This window comes from Camellia sinensis, chromosome 14 (genome assembly GCF_055761805.1).
Source record: "Camellia sinensis isolate YWXY chromosome 14, ASM5576180v1, whole genome shotgun sequence".
In the NCBI taxonomy this organism is placed as follows: domain Eukaryota; kingdom Viridiplantae; phylum Streptophyta; class Magnoliopsida; order Ericales; family Theaceae; genus Camellia; species Camellia sinensis.
Window position 1 is genome coordinate 16,029,351 of NC_138974.1, and position 21,764 is coordinate 16,051,114.

The 21,764-nt window shown below is 31.5% G+C and overlaps 1 protein-coding gene across 2 annotated transcripts in view; it reads right to left on the minus strand.

Annotated features, from left to right (window-relative positions):
• Nucleotides 1–8,597, minus strand: part of LOC114280582 (LRR receptor-like serine/threonine-protein kinase GHR1) — a 31,227-nt gene extending 22,630 nt beyond the window's left edge. The window contains exons 1-2 of one of the 2 annotated variants that reach the window (XM_028222968.2): nucleotides 8,392–8,597; nucleotides 6,937–8,044 (exon numbers count right to left, since the gene is read on the minus strand). In XM_028222968.2, the coding sequence (XP_028078769.1) occupies nucleotides 6,937–7,840 (904 nt within the window). In that variant the 5' untranslated portion in view covers nucleotides 7,841–8,044; nucleotides 8,392–8,597. Of the gene's footprint in view, nucleotides 1–6,936 lie in introns of both variants that reach the window. The other variant, XM_028222967.2, reaches the window with a different exon arrangement.
• Between the last annotated feature and the right edge of the window lie 13,167 nt (nucleotides 8,598–21,764).

Sequence of the window (21,764 nt, forward strand, 5' to 3'; positions counted from 1 at the left end):
AAAAAAAAAAAAAACTGATGGAGGAGTAAGAAATAGAGAGAGAAAAGAGAGAAGATAATGAACATGTTATTGATTTGTTAAAGCTGTAAGACCTATACTATTTTATTCAGCTGCTATCACTCAACTATTTTGTTTGTGTGCGTCTATCTATATATTGTTTGAAAATAATAATAATAATAATAATAATAATAATAATAATAATAATAATAATAATAATAAGTGTGGTCATTATCTATTTATATATATATATATATATTTAGGCTATTATTTTTTTTTTTACTTTTGTCATTGTTTAGTGATTGATTTTTTTGTAAAATATTTAGGAAACATAACACCTATAATTATATATTAATACATTTTTTATACATGTCAAAATTTATTTATTTTTTTTGATTAGTTTATTTTATTTTTATTTACTAGTTATTCAAAAAGAGAATGAATATTCAAGTGATCCAAACCTAAACAAAAAAAAAATTCTTTATAATTTATTTTTTAATTTTTATATGATTACATTAACATGTATAATTTATTTTTTAAAACTATTCAAATTAAAAGTTGCATTTGCTTCCACAAGTATAATAATTAAAAAATAATTTTGTACATCTAAGTCCAATAATTTTTTTTTTTTTTTTTGTTGCCACAAGCATAATATGGATTTATGACATATAAAGTCATTAATTATTAAAATAAAATGTAAAAAACTCAGTTTATAGTGATTTAAACATATGAAATATATTGAATCATATTTAAAAATTTATAAAAATTGATCAATATTTATTTTAAAACCCAATAAATATGATTATGGAAAAAAAATATACGTATCGCTAAGTTTTTTTTAAATTGTACGAAAAATAAAAAAATTCATTGTTTCGATTACTGCAACCGTTACGCTACGGCCTTTACACCCTGCAACCTCAACCGCAACCGCAACCGCAACCGCAACAACGCCACCGTTATGGTGACCGCAACCGCTTTTCAGAACCTTGCTAATTGGGTTAGTGATGTTGCAAATCATGAGTCAATTTCTGATTTCTGTATGTTTCTTGGCGATTCCGTGATTTCTTAGAAAAGCTAGAAACAAACTGTTATTGTCCGTTCTATTACTGAAGCTGAGTACCGTGCTATGGTTCATACTACTGTTGAAGTTGTCTGGTTTCGTTGTCTTCTCTTTGACTTGGGCGTCCCTCAGTCTTCTCCAACCTCCCTCTATTGTGATAACCGTAGTGCTATTCATATTGCCCATAACATTGTCTTCCATGAGCAAACAAAGCACATTGAGATTGATTGTCACTTTGTTCGTCAGCATCTGCAGTCTAACTCTATCTCGCTTCCTTTTTTCTCTTCGGCTCTGCGACTTGCAGACCTCTTTATCAAGACTCACACCACTGCTCAGTTTTAGTTTCTTCTTGGCAAACTCTCAGTATTTTTAACTAAAACATCTTGAGTTTGAGCGGGGGTGTGAGAATATTAGGTTATGTTTATATATATGGTAATGTATATTGTATATATATATTCTGAGAGATTGTGTATATATATGACAGTGTTTTCTTTTCCTTTTTAGTTTTAGGGTTAGGATTACTATATAAGCAGATGTATTCTTTGTATTATAATACAATTAAATATACAGAAAACTTACACATACTATCACAATCTATTTTCTCTCAACTTATCTTCTATCGGTACTACTCCTACCCATTCTCGAATATACTCATTCATAACTCTGTCTTTTCTAGTCTTATCACACATCCACCTTAGCATCCTTATCTCAGCAACACTCATCTTATCTACATGTTGTTTCTTAGTTGCTCAACATTCTGTCCCATACAACATCGCTAGTCTAATAGTCGTTCTATAAAACTTCACTTTTAGTCTAATGGGTATTCGTTTATCGCACAGTACCCCAGACGCACTCCTCCACTTAAGCCATCTCGCCTTAATTTTATGGATCACATCTACTCCAATCTCTCCAGTCGTTGTGATAATCGATCCTAAATAACAAAAATGTTCACTCTTAAGTAGTTCTTGGTTCTCAATTTTCACTTCTCCTATGCTTCCATTATTACTATTACTAAAATTACACTCCATGTACTCTATTTTAGTTATGTTTATCATAAATCCTTTAAATTCAAGAGCTTTTCTCTAAGTTTCCAACTTAGTGTTAACTCATTCTCTAGTCTCATCCACTAACACGATATCATTTACAAAAAGCATAAACTATAGCACATCATTCTGAATATTTCGCGTCAACTCATCTATAATTAAAGTAAAAAGATAAGGACTTAAGGCTGATCCTTAGTGTAACCCTACAGTAATTGAAAATTCACTTGTCTCTCCAACAAACGATCTAATAGTAGTCACCACACCTTCATACATATCCCTAATCACATCAATGTAACCTTTTGTTACCTCTTTCTTCTCTAACACCTACCAGATTGTATCCCAAGGCACTTTATCATATACTTTCTCAAGATCGATAAAAACCATATGAATGTCTCATTTCTTTTCTCTATACTTTTCTATTACTCTCGTCAAAAGATAGATCGCTTCCATTGTTGACCTACTAGGCATAAACCCAAATTAATTCTCCGACACCTTTGTTATATCGAGCAATCAATGTTCCATCACTCTCTCCCACACTTTCATTATATGACACATTAGCTTGATTCCTCTATAGTTGTTGCAGTTCTGGACATCTCCTTTATTTTTATATATTGGCACTAAAATACTCTTCCTCCACTCCTCTAGCATTTTCCTAGTCAACAAAATTTTGCTAAATAACCTAATCAACCAAACAACACCCTTCTTACCTAAACTTTTCCAAACTTTAATAGGGATATCATCGGGTCCTAAAACCTTATTCGATTTCATTTTCTCAATTGCAATCTCCACTTCAAAGTTCCAATTCTTACGATAGAACCTGTAGTCTTGGGTTTCCTCATTACTGCCTACTTCCTCCCCTCTTGACCTACGTCCATGTTCCTCATTTAACAACTTCTCAAAATAGTTTTTCCACCTCTCCTTAATCTCTTGTCATTCACCAACACCTTATAGTCCTCACTCTTGATACACTTAACCTAATTAAAATCTCTTATTTTCCTCTTTCTTACCTTAGCCAGTTTGTAGAACATTTTCTCCTCTTCCTTACTATCTAGTCTAGTGTATGAGTCATCATCGGCTTTCAACTTAGTCTCCCTTACTACTTTTTGACCTCCTCATTAGCCAATCTGTAGCTTTTAAGACTTTTCTCAATTCTATTATTCTGTCGCTTTTTAAAGCACTCTTTTTTCGTCTTTATTATCATTTGAACCTCCTCCCTCCACCACCAAGTTTCCCTAAGGTTGGGTCCCTTTCCTTTCGACTCTCCAAGAACTTCCCTTGAGATTCTCCTCATATAATTGGTCATCGAGTTTCACATAGTGTTAGTATCATCTTCCAATTCTCAAGTACCTTCTTTATCCATTTTATTCTTAAATATTTCTAGTTTATCTGCTTTTAGGTCCCACCATCTTGTCCTGCGACGCCCACTATCTTTCCTAGCTTGGTATTGCCCTTTAAAACATAAATCTAGTATCAAAATCCTATGTTGAGAAGTCAGGTTCTCTCCAAGAATCACCTTATAGTTGCTGTGTTTTAGACAATCTACTTTTCTTACAAGAAAATAATCTATTTGGCTCCTAATTGACCGACTCTTAAAGGTTATCAAATGCTTCCCTCTCTTCTTATAAATAGTATTGGCCACCACTAGGTCAGAAGCTAACGCAAAACCTAAAATGCTCTCTCCAGCCTCATTTCTATCACCAAAACTATACCCACAATGCATCCTCTCCTAACCTAATTTATCTATTCCTACATAGCCATTGAAATCACCGCCTATAACTAGGTGCTTTTCTACGGGTATCTCCTGTAATACCCCATCCATTTGGTCCCAAAAATCTCCCTTAGTCTGATCATCTAAACCAACTTGGGGGGCGAATGCACTAATAATATTCACTATATTCTCACCAATAACTAGTTTAACTAACATAATCCTATCCTATCACCTTTCCTAACGACCGCAACTATATTTTCTACAAGACCCTTGGCAACTATTATTCTTACCCCATTTCGGTATCCATCCTTGCCACTATAATATAGTTTAAAACCGGTATCCTCTATTTCTCGAGCTTTCTCACCCATCCACTTAGTTTCTTGTACACAAGTTATACTAACTCTCCTCCTAATCATGACATCTACCAATTCCATAGTCTTAACAGTTAAAGTTCCTATATTCCATGTGGATACCCTACACCTATAGTCTTGGACTAGCTTCTCCACTTTATGATATTAATTTTGATTTGCACTCTTGTAGTGGTGAACCATTAACAATTCAAGCTCTTGGAACACAGACAATTTCTGTTATATCTCTCATATGGTAAGCAAGGGATCTAAACTAAATTGATAATTTTCTGGACTCAGGATTCATTATGAATTGGGCATTTGTGACAGCCTAAATTGCTCAGTTTCTATATAAAAATGAAGCTTGATGGCATTCAACTCAATGAAAGTGAAAACACAGGGACAATTAACATCGGAAACCCAGTTTGTTTTACAATACTGTTTCTGGATGTATTGCTCACATTACACTATACTGATGTAATACATCTGTGAGCAATACATCCTGAACTAGTTAATTTTTGACATTTTTAGGCGAGTATAAGGTATTACCTCATGTAGTGTGTTCTCATTATTTATATGATTATCTTTATTAGTGATTTGCATTTTAATAATTATTTAAGCCGTTTAAGTCTAAACTGATCTACCAGCCTGAACTTGCTCCAGTGCCTTTCATCTAGCCCCCCTCCCTCCAATGAAGGAGCCCTATCTCCACCCCTGGTTAGGTAAATGGCGAGTTTTTTTTTTCTTTTCTTGTTTCCCTTATATTTATCATAATGTTCACACGTGAATGTTTTCCAATGAATGTTTCAGGATAGTTGTGATGTCAAATTAAACAAGCTACGAGTAATGTCATATAGTAAACAATAACATGATCTTGTGAACTTTCTTCTTATACTCAATCATATCAGATTAAACTTAACGGTTCCACTACTCAGTTTGGATAGAGCACTTATGGTCATTGTTTTATTTATATTAGGATAGAGATGCATATTGCAAGACAGATTATACTTTAGAATAAGTAGGACTCCCACTTAGCTGCCTTGGGCAGGTTGTTTATTGGTATTGGATGACAACTTTGGTCACTGTTACCACATATCAAACTTCAGCTTTAAATAAAATAATACAACAATGCAGCAATGCTTAATGATATTCTAAAATCTTTTGTATTTAGTGAAATAGGATTCCATAACATGAAAAAATATAATAAAGAAAAAACTCAAACGCATATAGCATCGGTCAATATTGTTTTTAGGCTTTTGACATGACTGTAATAGTTGGCATACTTTAGTTTAGCATGCCATGCACGGTGTTCTTCAAAAGGGACTGCAGTACATCTACAATACTTTGCTGCTACGAGGATAGCATGTTGTGAGTTGTTTCTTGCTAATTGAGTTCTGAACTCACTAGTGTCATAAACTCCTAAATAAGAATCGATTCAGTTATCCTATATAGGTTTACATTCTTTTGCTGGTATTTAATTAAAACAGCTAGCCCACGTTTTCAAAGGCCAGTCCAATAACTGTATGGTGTTTGGTGTACAGATTTCCATAAGCATATTGGATGGAGCCAATTAACTGCTAAAGACTCAATTTCTTAAGGTGTTTTGGAAGGTTAATTTAAGTTGAAAATTCAATTACCCCAATGTTCTCATCTTCCTTTATTGTATTTCTTGGTAATCTATATATACTAAAACCTTATTTAGAAGTAAAGAGTTGGCCCTTTGAAGTCTCAACTTTGTCAATTTGCTTGTTTGAAGCATGTAGTTAGGGTCATGCTATAATACACAGTGTATACCATATGTAAGTTACGAATTATTGTGGTGTATGGTAATGGGGCATTACGGTGGCAGGTCTAATAAATTATTAAATCAAAATTAGTCGCATCCCATTCTGATGTTTGATTATGTCCCAAAATAGTATTCGCCACAACTCATTGTGCTGGTTTTTGTTACGACCAAAATGGCCTTCGATTATGGCTTTAATTAGTATTAGTTACAACCTAATGTGACTATAATCAATGTGAAAAAGTCCTTTTATGTTATTATGTTTTGATCCTATGTTTTGTACAAAGTGTAAAAGAAGTTTATAATCCTGTTTTGATACCTATTGTTTTTGTAAATGTCTATTGACTAAAAATTTTATTTGCAAATTTAAGAATAATGTTTAATTTTTATGCTTATAACAATGATTATTTTAGTACAACATAGGTGCAAAACTTTTGTAAGAATGTGATAAAATAAGTTTTATAGTCAGTTTTTTGTTGTATATAGTTTGACCCCCTCTTAACAATATTTCTGGGTCCACCAATGTTAATAATGACTTGAAAAAGAGTTTTAAATTACAATTGCAACAGCCAACATCATCGAATGCTAAAAAGAAAATTTTGTCTGATATTTTGTAGAATGCATAGAGTTTGTTTGGTTATGTAGCAATGTAGACGAAACCCATTTGCATTTCACATATATAGACAAACAAGATCCAAACATAGAAAGCATTGAGACACGTCACCCATTCTGGAAGACGTTTATAGAAAATATTTTATAATATTTTGCAAAGAAAAATGCTAAAAACCCCAAATGTTTTATCAAATGTTCTACCAAATGTCTCCCATGGATGTGAGATCCACACATGTGGGTCTCATGCGAATCTCACGCCCATGTGAAACATTTAGTAGAATATTTGGTAAAATATTTAGGGTCTCTAGCATTTCTCTTTTGCAAATTTTGGTTGTAATAAAAGTAAGCAATTATAGCAGGAACCTTGGTTTCAGAATTGAGGTTACCTTCAAGCTGGTTAAGGCTGAGATCCAACTCAGACAAGACCATTGAACTCTCTTGCAAAAGAGCTTCTGGTAAGGACCCTGATAAGTGGTTGCTACCAAGCCGCAGAATCTGAAGAGAGACCATGAAATTGAAGGAAGGAACATTACCCACAAATTGATTATTACTTGCATCAAACACCTCTAAACTGTCGAAATATGGCATTCCATCATGAGAGAAAAGCTCTCCAGCCAAGCTGTTGTGGCTAATATTCAAGTGCTGAATTGCAGAAACAAAGCTCAAGTTTCCAAGCCCGAGGTCCAGGGATCCATTGAACCGGTTGCTGCTGAGGTCAACATACACCACACTACCCAGTTGGGACAGAAGATCCATAACATCACCAGTAAACCCATTAGACTGCAAGTCTAGATACATCAACTGCTCAAGGTTTCCAAAGCTGGAGGGAACTGTATCTTCAAAACTGTTTGAGGAAAGATTCAGAAGCACCAAGTTTGTTAGATTGGTCAACTCGGACGGTAATGACCCATTAAACAAATTGCGCGAAACATCCAAAACTTCCAATGTCCCAATTGAGCCAACTTGCTCTGTGATACTACCCGTCAACTGGTTGTTTGAAACTGATAAATTTTGAAGCATTTTAAGCCCAGCAATAGCAGGGAAATCAAACTCACCAACCAAACCCAAGTCATTTAGTGTAATTGATGTCACACTGCCCTCACTACAACTAATTCCATACCAATTCTGGGGGCACCCATCAGATGCCAAGGAACTTGAATTCCATGAAACAAAAACCTTCCCTGAAGGATCTTTCTGGATCCCCTTTTTTAGCTCCAAAAGTACATCCACATCTGAATCTCCTTTTGCCAGTTCCAGTAACAGTAATATCATCAAACAGATTATCTGCATTCCTCCCTCAAGAATCCCTACTCTACCCAACTAAATAGATAGATAGATAATGTGTTGGTTGTGCACAATGCTGAACAACATGAAATCAATCAATGGGTACTAAAGAAAACAAAATGAGCACAAGGACTAGAAAATTGAACCTGAATAGAACTTCACAAGACACAGAGCTAAAGCAATGAGGGGAGTGGGAGTTAAAAAAAACAACTGCAACAAAAACAAAGAAATAGCAAGCAATGAGCGAGTCAATGAGCAATAAGAGAGGTGGTCCTACAAGCTCAGTGAATCTAATTTTCAGGGAATTTACAGTTTCAAGCATTGCCAAGAACAAGGACCCGTTTGCATTTATTAAAACCAGACCATGACAAAATCATAAATTTCATAGATTACCAACCAATAATGAGAGAAAAAAGAAAATAAAGAAAAAGAAAAGAAAAGACTCAGAGAAGGTTTTCCACCTACTACATCTCCAAAGCTGTGAAAAAGAAAATGGGTTTTTTGATATATGAAACGAGACACAACAATGACAATAATTAAGAAGTGAAAAAACAAACCCAGAATGATTATTTGAAGATTGAAGAGGTCTTGAGAGGAATCAACAAGGTAGTGAGAAAGTGCATGAAACTTGTGTTAAGTTTGGAGATTGGCACATTGAAAGCAATGTGATGTGGTGATGCGTTTCGGGGTTGAGCTACAAAGAATAGCCGAATTTTCAGAGTAGCACTGTGCAGTCTGATTGCATTGCATTGAAGACAAAAAAGAGAGAGAGAGAGAGAGAGAGAGAGAGGGAGTATCCAATACTGTACGACTGAGGTGAGTTGGGTTTGGGGTTTGACTTCCGAGTTCGGCTCGGTCTCTGCAGTGATATCTATTTTGAGATAGGTTAAAAGTAAATTTTTAATTTTTAATTTATTTCTCTTTTATAAAAAAATTAAAAAATAATTTTTAATTATCTTTTCAAAACACTTGTATAGATTATGATTGTTTGACTTTATCAGAAAGAAAATATATTTAAAAGGTGTTTAGTTGAGGATATAAGTAAGGAGATTAATTATTCTTGTCAACTAATAATCTTTTTTGTGGTGGGACTAACAAAAGTATGGGAGGATTGTGATTAGAAATTGAGTTAAGGGATTCATAATTTTTAAGCAAAAATTATATTTTTTAAAACAAAAAAAATAATTATAATATTAAAAAATACTAAAAATTATAAAATATTAATTTTATATATTAACACCATTTATAGTATTATTAATCTGGTGATATACAAACAAGTACTATTTATTTTACATCTCTCACCTAATACCATCATATCTCATTCAATCTCATTGTAATCTTAATTCCTTCTATCATATAGAGCCAAACAAATATCGCCTTAGGTATTTGGTTCGGCATGCCACCCTCCACCGGGGGGGTTGGCATATAACTAAAATAATCACAATTTTTTTTTTTTGAATTTTTTTATTTTAGTATTTTTTTAAATTATGTTTTTTTTTAGATTCATTTTGTATAGACCAATTTAAAAATTAAAAAATATATATATAATTTCTTTTAAAAAGTTTACTAAACATTAAAAAATTTTAAAAAAATTATTTGTCATTTCTGGATTTTCTTTTCCCGATTTGTCTAGTCTATAATTCGAAATTTAAAAAAAAAACTAAAAATAAAGAAAAATTAATAAAAAACAGTTACTAAAAAAATTATACCAAACACCGACTAAAGGGTTGTTTAGAATGTTCTAAATAAGTGCACTTTTTAACTTTTTATAAAAAGATGTATAGAAAAGTAGAGAGAAAATGTTGATTGATGTGACCCAAAAAAGATTAAAAAAATAAAAAATGTGGACTTATTTAATCTTCCCAAACAAGGTCTAAGATTTATACAAATAATTTACATATTAAAAAAGGAAAATCCTATTAAACACATCTCTTATTATATGCACATTTAATTACGTTATTTTTTTCTTTAATTATGACTATTTTTCTTTTTTATTTATGACATTATTTTGAAATCTTTGATTATACTTTATTTATGTTTGATTATAATTTTTTTAATTATAACTTAAAAATATAAAATTATATCTATTTTTCTGTTAAGTATAAAATGTATATAATTCACACTTTAGCATAGTCTTTCCTTAAAAGAAAAATACGGAATCTCTGATGGTCTCTCCTGTAATGATTACCAAATCGACATCTTTTTGCAAACCTTTATCTCCGGAAAAGTTGTGCAGATGATAAAAATTGAGTAAGGTTGGTGTCGGTCCAAAAGTAGCGTTTAAGGCTTGTTTTATCACAGCTTAAAATGGTTAAATAGTTATAAAGTTGGTAATTAAAATTTGCTTACGGGTGTGTAGGGTACAATTTGAATGGTTTAAAAATAAAATAATGAATTAAATAATAAATTAACGAATTAATAAATAATTAAATTGTAATTGAAGTTATTTGAAATGATTTAACAGATTAAAGAATATTTTTAATTAATTATCAAATATAATTATTAATTTATAACAAATTTTATATTTTAAATCTCTTATATTTATTTTTATTTTAATATTTTATTAAAGATTAAAAATATATATGTATTATAAATTTTTTTTTTTTTTTTTTTTTGAGCTCATATGTATCATAAAGATATCATTTCCTCTAATATATATATATATGGAATCTCTGATGGTCCATCTCCTGCAATGATTGTCAAATTGACATCTTTACGCAAACTTTTTGGGTAGGTGTGATTTGTGTTTTGAAATAAATTTTCAAAAAAAAATTTGGAGAGAGAGTTTAAGGCTTCGTTCGGTGGAATTTTTAAAATATAATTTCATATTAGTTTTGAGTGTGGTGTTTGTTTAGTGTTTTTAAAAATTAATTACACACTTATTTTTAAAAAAACTCTTTGCAAGAAGGGAAAATTTGGACTAACTGGTTGTCCTCCTAGACGTCCGGTCGGTTGACCGAAACAGTACTCTTTTTTTTTTTTTTTTACAAATGCCACCTGTTATTTTTTAAATTTTAAATTAAAAAAAAATTGGAATTTTTAAAAAAAATTTATGAGTTTTGAATAGAATTTTGAGTTGTGTGTTTGGTTATAAGTTCAAGTTTTTGTATCAATTATCATATGTCACATCAAAAATTTCTCATTCAATTCAAAACTCATTCACCAAGCAGATTTTCTACACTCAAATCATAATTTCAAAACTCACAAACTCAAAATACAACTCTATTCTAAAATCATATTTAGAAAATTCTACCAAATGCAACCTAATTTTTTTTTTTGATTTATTTAGTTGTGTATTTTGAAAATAGTTTTGAAGTTTGAAAATTTGGAATGATTTGATATTTTGTTATAGTTGAGTAGGTGTGTATGAAAAAAAAGTGATTGAGAAATAAAGAGGAAAGAGAAAAAGTGATTGATTAACGTATAGGAGAAAGAAAGTGACTTTGAAATTTTTTTTTGAAAAATTTTAACCAAACAATTTTTAAAAAAAAAATTCAAAAATTGTAGCTTACATACAAACCAAACAGGCCATTTATCTTCGAAAGAGTTGTACATCATTAAAAAAGACAAAATATTTGAATCACTTAATTTATTATTTTTAAAAAATATTTTTAATGATATATTTGATAAGTGTCATATTTTAATTTACTATTAAATATTTTATTATATGGGATCAAATTTTAATATTATATCATGAGAAGTCATTTAAGAGTGATAAATTAAAGGATAACTTACGTGTAACTCCTAATAAGTAGATTTATTATTCAACAACTCATGTGAAAATTCATGACATTTTTCATTAAAAACTATTAAAAAATCATTAATTGTTTTGTTAATTTTTAATAACAGTTTGAAAATTGTCATAAAAAATATTACTAATTATAAGGTTTAACGACAGTTTAAAAAATCATCACAAAAAAATATCAGTAATTGTAAATTTTAGTAACAATTTATAAAAATTAGAATAAAAAAGTCACTAATTGTTAATTTTTAGTGACATATGCAAAAAACTAGTCGTAAAAAAATATTTTTGGTGACAATTTTACTATGATTTATTTTCAATAAGACTTGATAAGAATTAATTACAACTATTAAGAATTATTGGTAATCCTAAATTAAATAGATGTAACATTGTTGATGATAAAGTTGATGAGGGAGGTTGGTATCGCTCCAAAGTTGTGTTTAAGGTTTGTTTTATCACCAATTTAAAAATTAAAATAGTTAAATTGGTTAAAGGTTAGCTCCCTTTTTTTTTCGTTGAAAAAACACGTAAAAAAATATAGAAATGATATGACTCAAAAGAAGTTAAAATATAAAAAATTAGTTTTTAACTTCTTGCCAAAATAGGCCAAAGTTGATAATTATACTTTGCCTATGGGTGAGATGTATAGTTCGGACGATTTGAAAATAAAATTATAAATTAAATAACGGATTGACAAATAACTAAAGTAAGTCATATTGGACAATTTGGAATGGTTTGTCAAATTGAAGAATATTCTTAACTAATTATCAAGTGTATGTATAATATATAACATTAATTTACATAATATTTTTCATATATATAACTACTAATTTCTAACAAATTTCACATTTTAAATCTCTCTCACACTCATTTTTACTTTAATATTTCATTAAAAGTTAAAATATAAATATATATATATATATATATATATTAACTTTAGTGGAGCAGAACGATTTCAAAATTATATTATAAATTTTAGGATAAAAGATAGTTTTAGTCTCTAAGAAATGTGTTATTTATTATTTTGATCTTCAAAGTTGTCAATTTGAGTCAATTTGATCATATATCTAACTAAATTGATAACGAGAACATAAATAAAAGACAGTTTTAATCCTTAAAGTATGTGTTCCTTGTCATTTTTTCTAAAAACTATCTTTTATCTCAAATTTTAAAGTTTAATTTGCGATTAGTGGATTAAACGGTGAGGATTGGTGTGGATCGATGCAATTTTAGCAGATTGTGCAGTATTTTTGCACAATCCTTACTTTAGCCCCTTTATGTTCGGCCATTTTTACATTGAATCTTAAAATTTATTTATTTTTGACTTTGGTCCTTCGTATTTTAAGTTTTTCCACCTTACTCAAAGTTAATTTTTATTCAAAATTAGATAGAAAATGGCACATTGACTATCAGATGGCATAAAAATATTTATTATATATAACTCACACATCTAACATAAATTTAAACTCAAATGTAATAATATATTTTTTATGTTATGTAATAGTTATTGTAGCATTTTCAGTCTATAAAATTGAACATAAGTTAGTTTTAAGAGTAAAGTCAAAAAAACTTGAAACATGAATGATCAAAATGGAAAAAAAAAAAACTTTAAGAATCAAAGTGGAAAACTGATCAAATATAAAGGAAGCAAAGTGTAATTTATCCCTTAAAAAATTAAAAAATCACTAAAAATCAGCTCTTCTCTTTAAATTTTTATAAATCTTTATAAAAAATTAAAAAAATTAATTAAAATAGTTACTTTTCAAAAAAATTGTAAGTTTGCTTGTGAGCTAAATTTGATGGACTTTTATTAATTAATTAAGCAAGCCCAAATAAAAAATCTTAGGATCGAGTCATACTCAACAAGCTTGACCCAAAAGAGTTAACGTGTTACCCGTGACTTAAGTCGAATTCTCAGACTTATTTTAATTAATTTATTTATTTTTTCTTATTTTTTGCCAAGCTTACGAGCTAGCAATTAGTAGGGCTGAGCAAGAAATCCGTAAAATTCGTAATCCGATCCAGTCCAGTTCAATTCAATAGATTTGGATTAGTTTTTTGAATCCATGGTTCGGTTCCGGATTGAAAAATTAAAAATTCGTAGTTCACGGATTGGTTCCGGATTGAACCCTACGGTTCCAGATTGGAACCGATCCGGACCGTATACAAATAGTCTATATTTTGATTATGCACTCTCCTATATAGTATCTTCTCTTATTTTATATAAAACTTAAATCCAAACCTAAACTCGCATAATATCTTCTTTTATTACTTTTGTTTGCTAGTTTTTAGTGTTAATTTTGTAATGATCTAAATACTTATGGTGGAACCAGTTTTCTTATGGTTGTTTAAATTTTAGAACAGTATGTCACTATTATGAAAAGACATGTTGCTATTGTGAAACTAATATGGTGCTATATTTATATTTTTATGAAATTAAAGTGTTATATATATTTTTTGTTATTTAATTATATAAATTCCTGGTCCTAAACCGATCTAATCCTTATTTAAATGGATTGGTCCGGATTGATTTCACCATTTAAACGGATTGGATTGGTTCCAATTTTTCAGGAACCGTAGATAACGAATTGATCCTGATTTTATCCTAATCCGGTCTAATCCGGACCATGCTCACCCCTAACAATCAGGCCAACTGCCTACTTTTAACGGGCTAACAAGCGTGCCAGGTTTTAGTACATAAATTTGAGCCAAGCTAGTCTTATTTAGGTTGGGTGAGCCCGCCCTAAGCTCTTGTTTGGAGATTAATCAAAAAATTAAAAAAATTATTACAAATTATCATATCAATTTTTTTATTTTTTTTTATATCTTTTTACAAGAAATCAAAAAATTATTAAAATAATATTTTTTTAAATGAGACTTAAAATAATATATTTTCAAACAAGATCTAAATATGAGTTCGAGCTTAATAATAGGTTGATGGCTAGGGTTATAGGTGTTTGGGTCAAATGATAGCCTTTAATAATAAACATCATTACTTCGCAATGTAATAGGTATAAGCATTAGTCGACCCGGACCGAGTTCGGGCTTTGGTTGGCACTACATAATAAAACATTTTGTGTTTGTCGAAGCTCCGTCCGATTCTAATATCAGGCCTCTATATCTTCACAAATTTGATCCAAAAAAAATTATAAATCCCAAACTTACTCATCGGGTTATATGTTAAAAAAAAAAATTAAAACATTTCATAGTTAAATTTAATCACACATTATATTTCTTAAACAAACATACTGACATTATTATAAATTAAAAGATTTTGTATATAAATTGAAAGATTTATTAAATAAATTCAATTAAATATCATTATAAATGTGAGTTTTAATCAAATTAACAATGATAAAGTTTAGATGGTAACAAAAAATATATACTTTAATATTTTATAATTAATTAATTAATTTAATAGTGGGTCAAGTTGAAAGTATAAATCTCAAACCGAATCCATTAATATATTGAGCTGAAAATATTGGTCCAACCTTACTCTATGCGCTAAAACAACCTTTCCAAATCCTAACAAAATAAAGTCAATGCGAAAGCTAAAAAGCCAAAAAAAAAAAAAAAAAGCTTTTTGAAAAAAATTAAAATATTAATTGTAAAATGTTCATAAAAGCTTAAAAATAGAGAAATCGGTAAATTACACTTTTTATCTATATAGTTTGATTTAAAATTTACTTTAGTCTCTATTATTTTAATTTCAACAATAGTAATCTTAAATTTAAAATTTAATTTCAATTTGATCTTCTGTTTAAGTTGCACGTTAAAATTCACAATTATTTAACACATGCCACTCACATGAGGGATATCTAATAAAAATAAATAAATAAGTAAATTGACAATAATTTTAACGAAATGATTGAATTAAAACTAAAGTTGATTTTTTAGAATAAATGGATTTTAGGGTGGGAATGGTTGTTAGATTAAAGTTGGGTTCGAATTATATAATAATAATAATAATATCAAATATAACTTTAAAGTATTGGTAATTTTTCTTTTGTTGAATTAAATAATATTGCAATGTATTCTTATTAAATCCTATAAATTCAAAATTTTGAGATATATTTTTTTTTTTTTCAAAAATAAAGTACATTGACTTCAACAACTCAATGCTCAAACCAATAATTGCTTGTGTCTTTCAAATCTAACTCAAACTCTTTGATACAGGATGTTTGGTAGAGCTTATAAGTTGTTTGTTTTAGCTTTTAACTTAATTTAAGCTAAAAACTTGTGTTTGATTCAACTTAATTTGACCCACTTATAGCTTAAATGAAGCTAATTTTCAACTATTTTGGGGTGTTTGGTAGAGCTTATAAGCTGCTTATTTCAACTTTTAACTTAATTTCAGTTAAAGACTTGTGTTTGGTTTAACTTAATTTGACCCATTTATAGCTTAAATGAAGTTAATTTTCAACTCTTTTGAAAAGTTGGTCAGTGGGTGCTTAATATTTTAGCTTAAGCGCACAGCTGGTGTGGGGGGTGAAATGACTTAAATGCCCCCCCTAAACTTCATTATTTATGAAAATGCCACTATGTATACCGTTTGATGATCTCTCTTACCCTAACTCTTGCCTCTCACACTCTTCTTTCCTATTCTCCTCTCCTTTGGCGACCGAGAAGAAGCTCTACCAAACGCGCACAAAAACAGTCGTCGACCTCTCTGATCGTAACAGATCGTGCTTGTAGAACAATCATCTACCTCTCCAAGAATAGTCATCTATCTGTTTTCTGTTCATCGAAGTTGAAAAGGTAAGATTTCATGAATGTGATACATGTATGGACAACGATTAGGGTTTTGTTTTTGGTTATGTGAAATGGTGTCTTCTCTGTCTCTCTCTCCCTTCTCTCTCTGATTACGATGAAATATCCCTCTTTTTCATTCTATGAATAGGGGTTGAAAATGCCTCTCTCTCTTTTTCACTCTTTGATTAGGGTTGAAAACCCCCTTTTTACTCCGATCTGTTATTTATTTATTTAATCGCTAGATGTTTTTCAATTTTGAGTTCAAAAAAGTTATATTCATTTCATGAGCTTCGTTAATAATATACTGGAGTAGGTGAAATTTGGGTTGCAATGTGAGTGCTTTATTGTGTTTGTGAAACTAAAAATTAGTGAACACAAAGTCATCAAAAGTAGGTAGAAAAGCTAAATGAAAACTCCTGAGAAGTATGAGACGCAACAACAAACAAATTAAAGAATAATGATATATACATACAAATTTTTTACACAGAATTATGTGACATCATATGATCTCTTCATTTATAATCAAAATATTTAGTATTATTATCATAATTTCATAAATAGCACTGTTTTGGGTAGGATAATTTATATTTTTGTCCTCTCTTTTGGGTATGTTTTTGACCTACTATAATTTTGTGACTGTCGAGTGACACAGTTATTCAGCATTGTTTTGGGGGTAAGTTGGATTGCAGAGTGAGTGATCTTTATTCTCGGATGACCTTTTGTCATCTCATTGTTTGATGGGTGGTGAGGATTCTAAAAATGCCTTTATCTTTGGTACTAATTAATCCTGTCAAAAACATAAATGAAGTTGCAAAATATATGCAGCAAAAACATGCACCCAAAAAAAGTATTGTCAAATATAGTGGGTTAGGGGATCAAAAATCGCTCACATAAGAGGCATTGGATTATCTCAACCTTCTTAATGCTTAGGCTTTAATGTAAATCTTTGATGCCTAGGTCTTTATGTAAAGTGTATATGGACTTGTTTGGGTATGAGTTTCTTATTTGTTGTTCTTGATGGTTTTGTTGATAAGGATCTTCTAGAATTTGAACCCATCTTGTGAGGTGGATATCATGATTCATTCTTAAATGGGTGCTATATGTGTAAAACAGTTTGGGTTTAATCTTCTAGACAATTTTTTTTAGAGAGAAAATTCTAGAAAAAATTTATGACAATTTTTGTTGCTATTAATAAAGGTTCAATTGCTAGGATATGTGGATTGAAGAAATTCAATGTGTTTAATCAACCATATTTCTAGTAGTAGTAGTGGTAGTTGTGGAGAATAGGTCTTTAAAATTAAAGAACCAATAGGTCTTTAAAATTGAAGAATACTGTTGAACCTTTTGCCATATGTCTTTCTTTCTTTGCTGACTGTTCTTGGTAGCCAGATTTTTAGTCATGTGTGTTCTATGTCATGTTCTATGTTTAGCACTGAATTGAATCTTTTAACTTTATTAGTTGATAATTTTATTACGTAATTACAAATAACTCTCTCATATGAAATGAAATCAGTGCACTTCAAATTTTTCTAGGAACAAATGGGTGCAAACGAATTGTCAATATATTAGAAACATTTTATTCAATCAATACTTCGTGGGTGCAATTTATTTACAATTAGCTTCCCAATCTTTAGAGGATTTGGATTCAGTTCTTCCTAATTAATGCAGAGGCATGTCATTCTCTAGTAACTATTATTCTAGTGGTGAGAGCTTTGACTTGAGGTATAAGGCTTTGAAATACGATTATGGGCTAAGAGCTGCCATAAGGGTTACCAAGTTTGACAAGCCATCTAAAGGGAGACTGTATTTCATTTGTGAGAAGAGAAATTTTCAATTTTGGAGGTGGTGTACCCCAAAATCTGTGACGATGGTAGAGAGGCTGAGGAATGAGAGAATGCTTGATCAAAATCAAAATATAGAGACTGTAGGACTAAAAGTGAAGAACCAAATGCTTTCGCAATCCAATGCTTTCATGAAGCAGCTTGTTGTGGGTCTGCTCACGATTTGTATTGTTATGCCAGTTAAATTACTCTTCAAATGATGATAGGTGCCGTTTAGAGATACCTGGCGTTTTTGTGCTAATGTAGTTTACCATGGACTATTGTACTAAGCTTTGTACCCAATGAATGTTGACGTAGTTGCCATATATGGTTATTTTGTACTGATCTAGCTGTTGCAATGCAAGCACTGATGAATAAGTGTGTTTTATTTATTTATTTATTTTTTTCTTTCATAGAATGAGTACCTAAGAGGAAATAAAATCTAAAAATAGAAAGAACAAGGGAAAATCAAGTCAAGTACCATCTGTTAAAGCTCACTGGGATGCAAGATCAAATGAAATTTTTATTAAGCTTTGTGTTGAGTAAGTGAAGGTTGGATACAGACCTGATACACACTTAGATAGGGTCGGGTGGGAAAATGTGATAACTAAGGTTAAAAGTATGACTGGAAAAGCATACCAACGAATACAAATGAAAAATTATTGGGATGTGTTGAAAAAAGATTGGCTTTTATGGAATAATCTGTTAAGGGGTGAGATAGGCTTAGGCCGTGATACATTGACTGGAGCTATATCTACATTTGATGAGTGGTGGACCAAGAAATTGGAGGTAAGTAATTTGCTTAATGTACATATTCAGTTTGTTTTTTGTTTAAACAGACCAAATTTTATTACTTGAAATTGTTAAATTTTCCCTTGTCATTGTTGCAGAGGTATCCTGATACTGCCAAATTCCGGCGTATGCCATTGCAATTCACTGAAGAGTTAGACATACTATTCTTAGATGGAGCTGCTACAGGAGAATGGGCATACACTCCTAGCTCAGGGGTTATGCCTCACACTAATGAGACTCTGGAGGAATTTCATTCCCCACATGATGCTGAATTTCATGGTGATACTGATTTGGAGGTGGTTAATCCTTCCGAGTTAAACAAAAACCGTTTATCAAACACTGATAGTTTATCAACGAAGAGCTAGACAAAGAAGAAATTTACTGGTGCAGCTCTACTTAACAAGACACTTGATCGTATAGTCAATGCGGTTGAGTCATCTTCAGCAACTTCAACACAGACCTCATCAAGATATCCTTCAATTGCAGAATGTTTGGCGAAGTTGGAAAGCTTCCCTAGTGTGTCCTTGGATGATGAGCTGTATGTATGGACTGGCAGATTATTCTTATGAGACAAGCGTTGTGAGTGCTTCATGACTCTTCCTATGGATGAAGTTCAGCTGAGGTTTCTAAAGTTGGAGATTGAGATGAAGACGACCATCACATGTTATCGCGGCTAATTGTTTTTGAACTTGGATGTTTATGAATTTCCTAATTATTTCATGTTTAAGACCTTTAAGACTTTTATAATTAATTGTGGACTGTTGTGTTGGACTCATTATTTTTTTTCTTTTATTAATATTGGCTATGTTGGACTTTTATGTTGGACTCATTATTTGGACTTTTATTAATATTTTGTTGGACATTGTTAGTTGAATGGTTGAATGGATGGTGGGTAGGTGGCATTTTCTCAGTTGAATGGTAGGTGAATGGTTGACTTGTTGAATGTTAGTTGAATGGTTGAATGTTACTTGAATGGTTAAATGGTTTATTGTAATCTTGAATATGAATGGTTGGTGAATGGTGAAGACTTTTATATATATGTAGATGTTCTTCTCTGACTAAGCTATCACTACTGCATTTTTTAAAAGATTTTGACTTGTCTTGGAATTTTCCAAGAGTTAAGAAATAACTCCATCTTACAAACTATATTAGAGTGAGCTGATATTGAATTCAAGAAGTTTAAATATTCATTGCTGAAAATCAGTAATTCTTTCTCTACTTTTTTCCATATTATTCTTATTTTGAATCTCTTGTCTTTCTTGTATATTGTAGCTGATGGAGTTCTCTATATCCCGATAATCACAAAAATGAATTCTCTTTCTGTGTCTTCATTTTCTTTTCTTTTTTTTTCTTCTTAAATACATTATATAACTTGTATAGCTGTGTGAGAATTCTCACCAGTCATCCTTTGGAAGTATGACAACTTATATTCATCAAACTGTTGGGGAATTTTCAAAATGGTTTTTAAAATTTATAGGTTAATTTTTGGGTGTTTTCAAAACCTTCCTTATTTTTCTTTGGAAAGCATTAATTAAGCTTGGGGACTTTGTCCCACATTGGAAAGAGAGTAAAACATGGAGCACTTAATAAAGTGCTACATGGAATATTCTTTTGAATATGGAATTATGGGATGAAAGCTAGTGTGCATGCACCCACACCTCAAGGATGGTGCTTTGCACCATCCGCACACGCACATACGTGCGCGCGTGTGGCATGAGCAGTGGGCTGTGTGGCGTTTGATGGCGCACTTTACACTTAGCACGAACGCATCGGCGCCATGAGGGAGCTTTCCTATTTGTATTGGACAGGTTGGAGCGATGACGTGGATTCGACGTGGAATACAGTCAGCTCCACGTGGCAGTGACGTGTCATCCGTTGGCGATGAGTCAACTAACCGATCAAACGGTTGTGTGTCCGATCTAGAGCGGGTTGATCATAGTCGTTGATTAGAGATGCGCGCGATCGTACGGATGAGATGGCACCCGATCGTGATCAAGTGTGATTAGTCAAGGCATCTATTCGGTGTCAGAATAATTTGCACCATAGATCGTCGATCCAACGATCAGATTTGATCGAATGCGATCAAGGGACACGATCATTCGATCATATCCATTACGGCCTATAAATAGGCTACGAAATTATCCATTTCATTCTATCCAAAATCCTGAAAGCATTCTTGTAATTCTCTCTCTCTCTCTCTCCCTCTTGCTTTTGAATTTTCGATCAAGAGTTTCTTAAGCAAATTTTCATTTTCTTATTGATAATCAAGTTCTGCAGCTTTGATTATTAGTGTCTTGATTTCTTGATTATATCAAGAGTGTTCAGATCTATTGTCGTCAATGCAGACGCCGATAGACTAGATCTTTAGATCAGGCTTCATTATATCCTGGAGGCAAATTTGTTGTAACCTCCTGCACACCTTTTGGTGGGTACAAATATTGTCTTTAGGAAAGCGACTTAGTACCGTTTTGGGAACCCTGATAAAAAATAGCGTTTTCAGCCTAAGAAAAAAACGCAGTTTACACCATTTGGAAAGATCTAAAAACGCAACTCGACCATTTACCAAACTACCCTCATCTTATGTAAATTGGGGCCTAGGGAAAAATGAGGTTAGATTTGCCTCCTCCCACCTCTGGTAGCAATTTCTTTATCCTCCTCAAAGCTGTGCCGTTTAACTCCCTAGAACAACCCACGACCTTGCTGTCCCTCGACGAAGCTGTCACCAGATTCGTCGTTCACATCCTCGCCTTCGCCGGATTTGCACCATTAGGTAAGCCAAAAACCGTCTTCCATTGTTGTCTTCTCGCAAGTAGTGATGGACCTA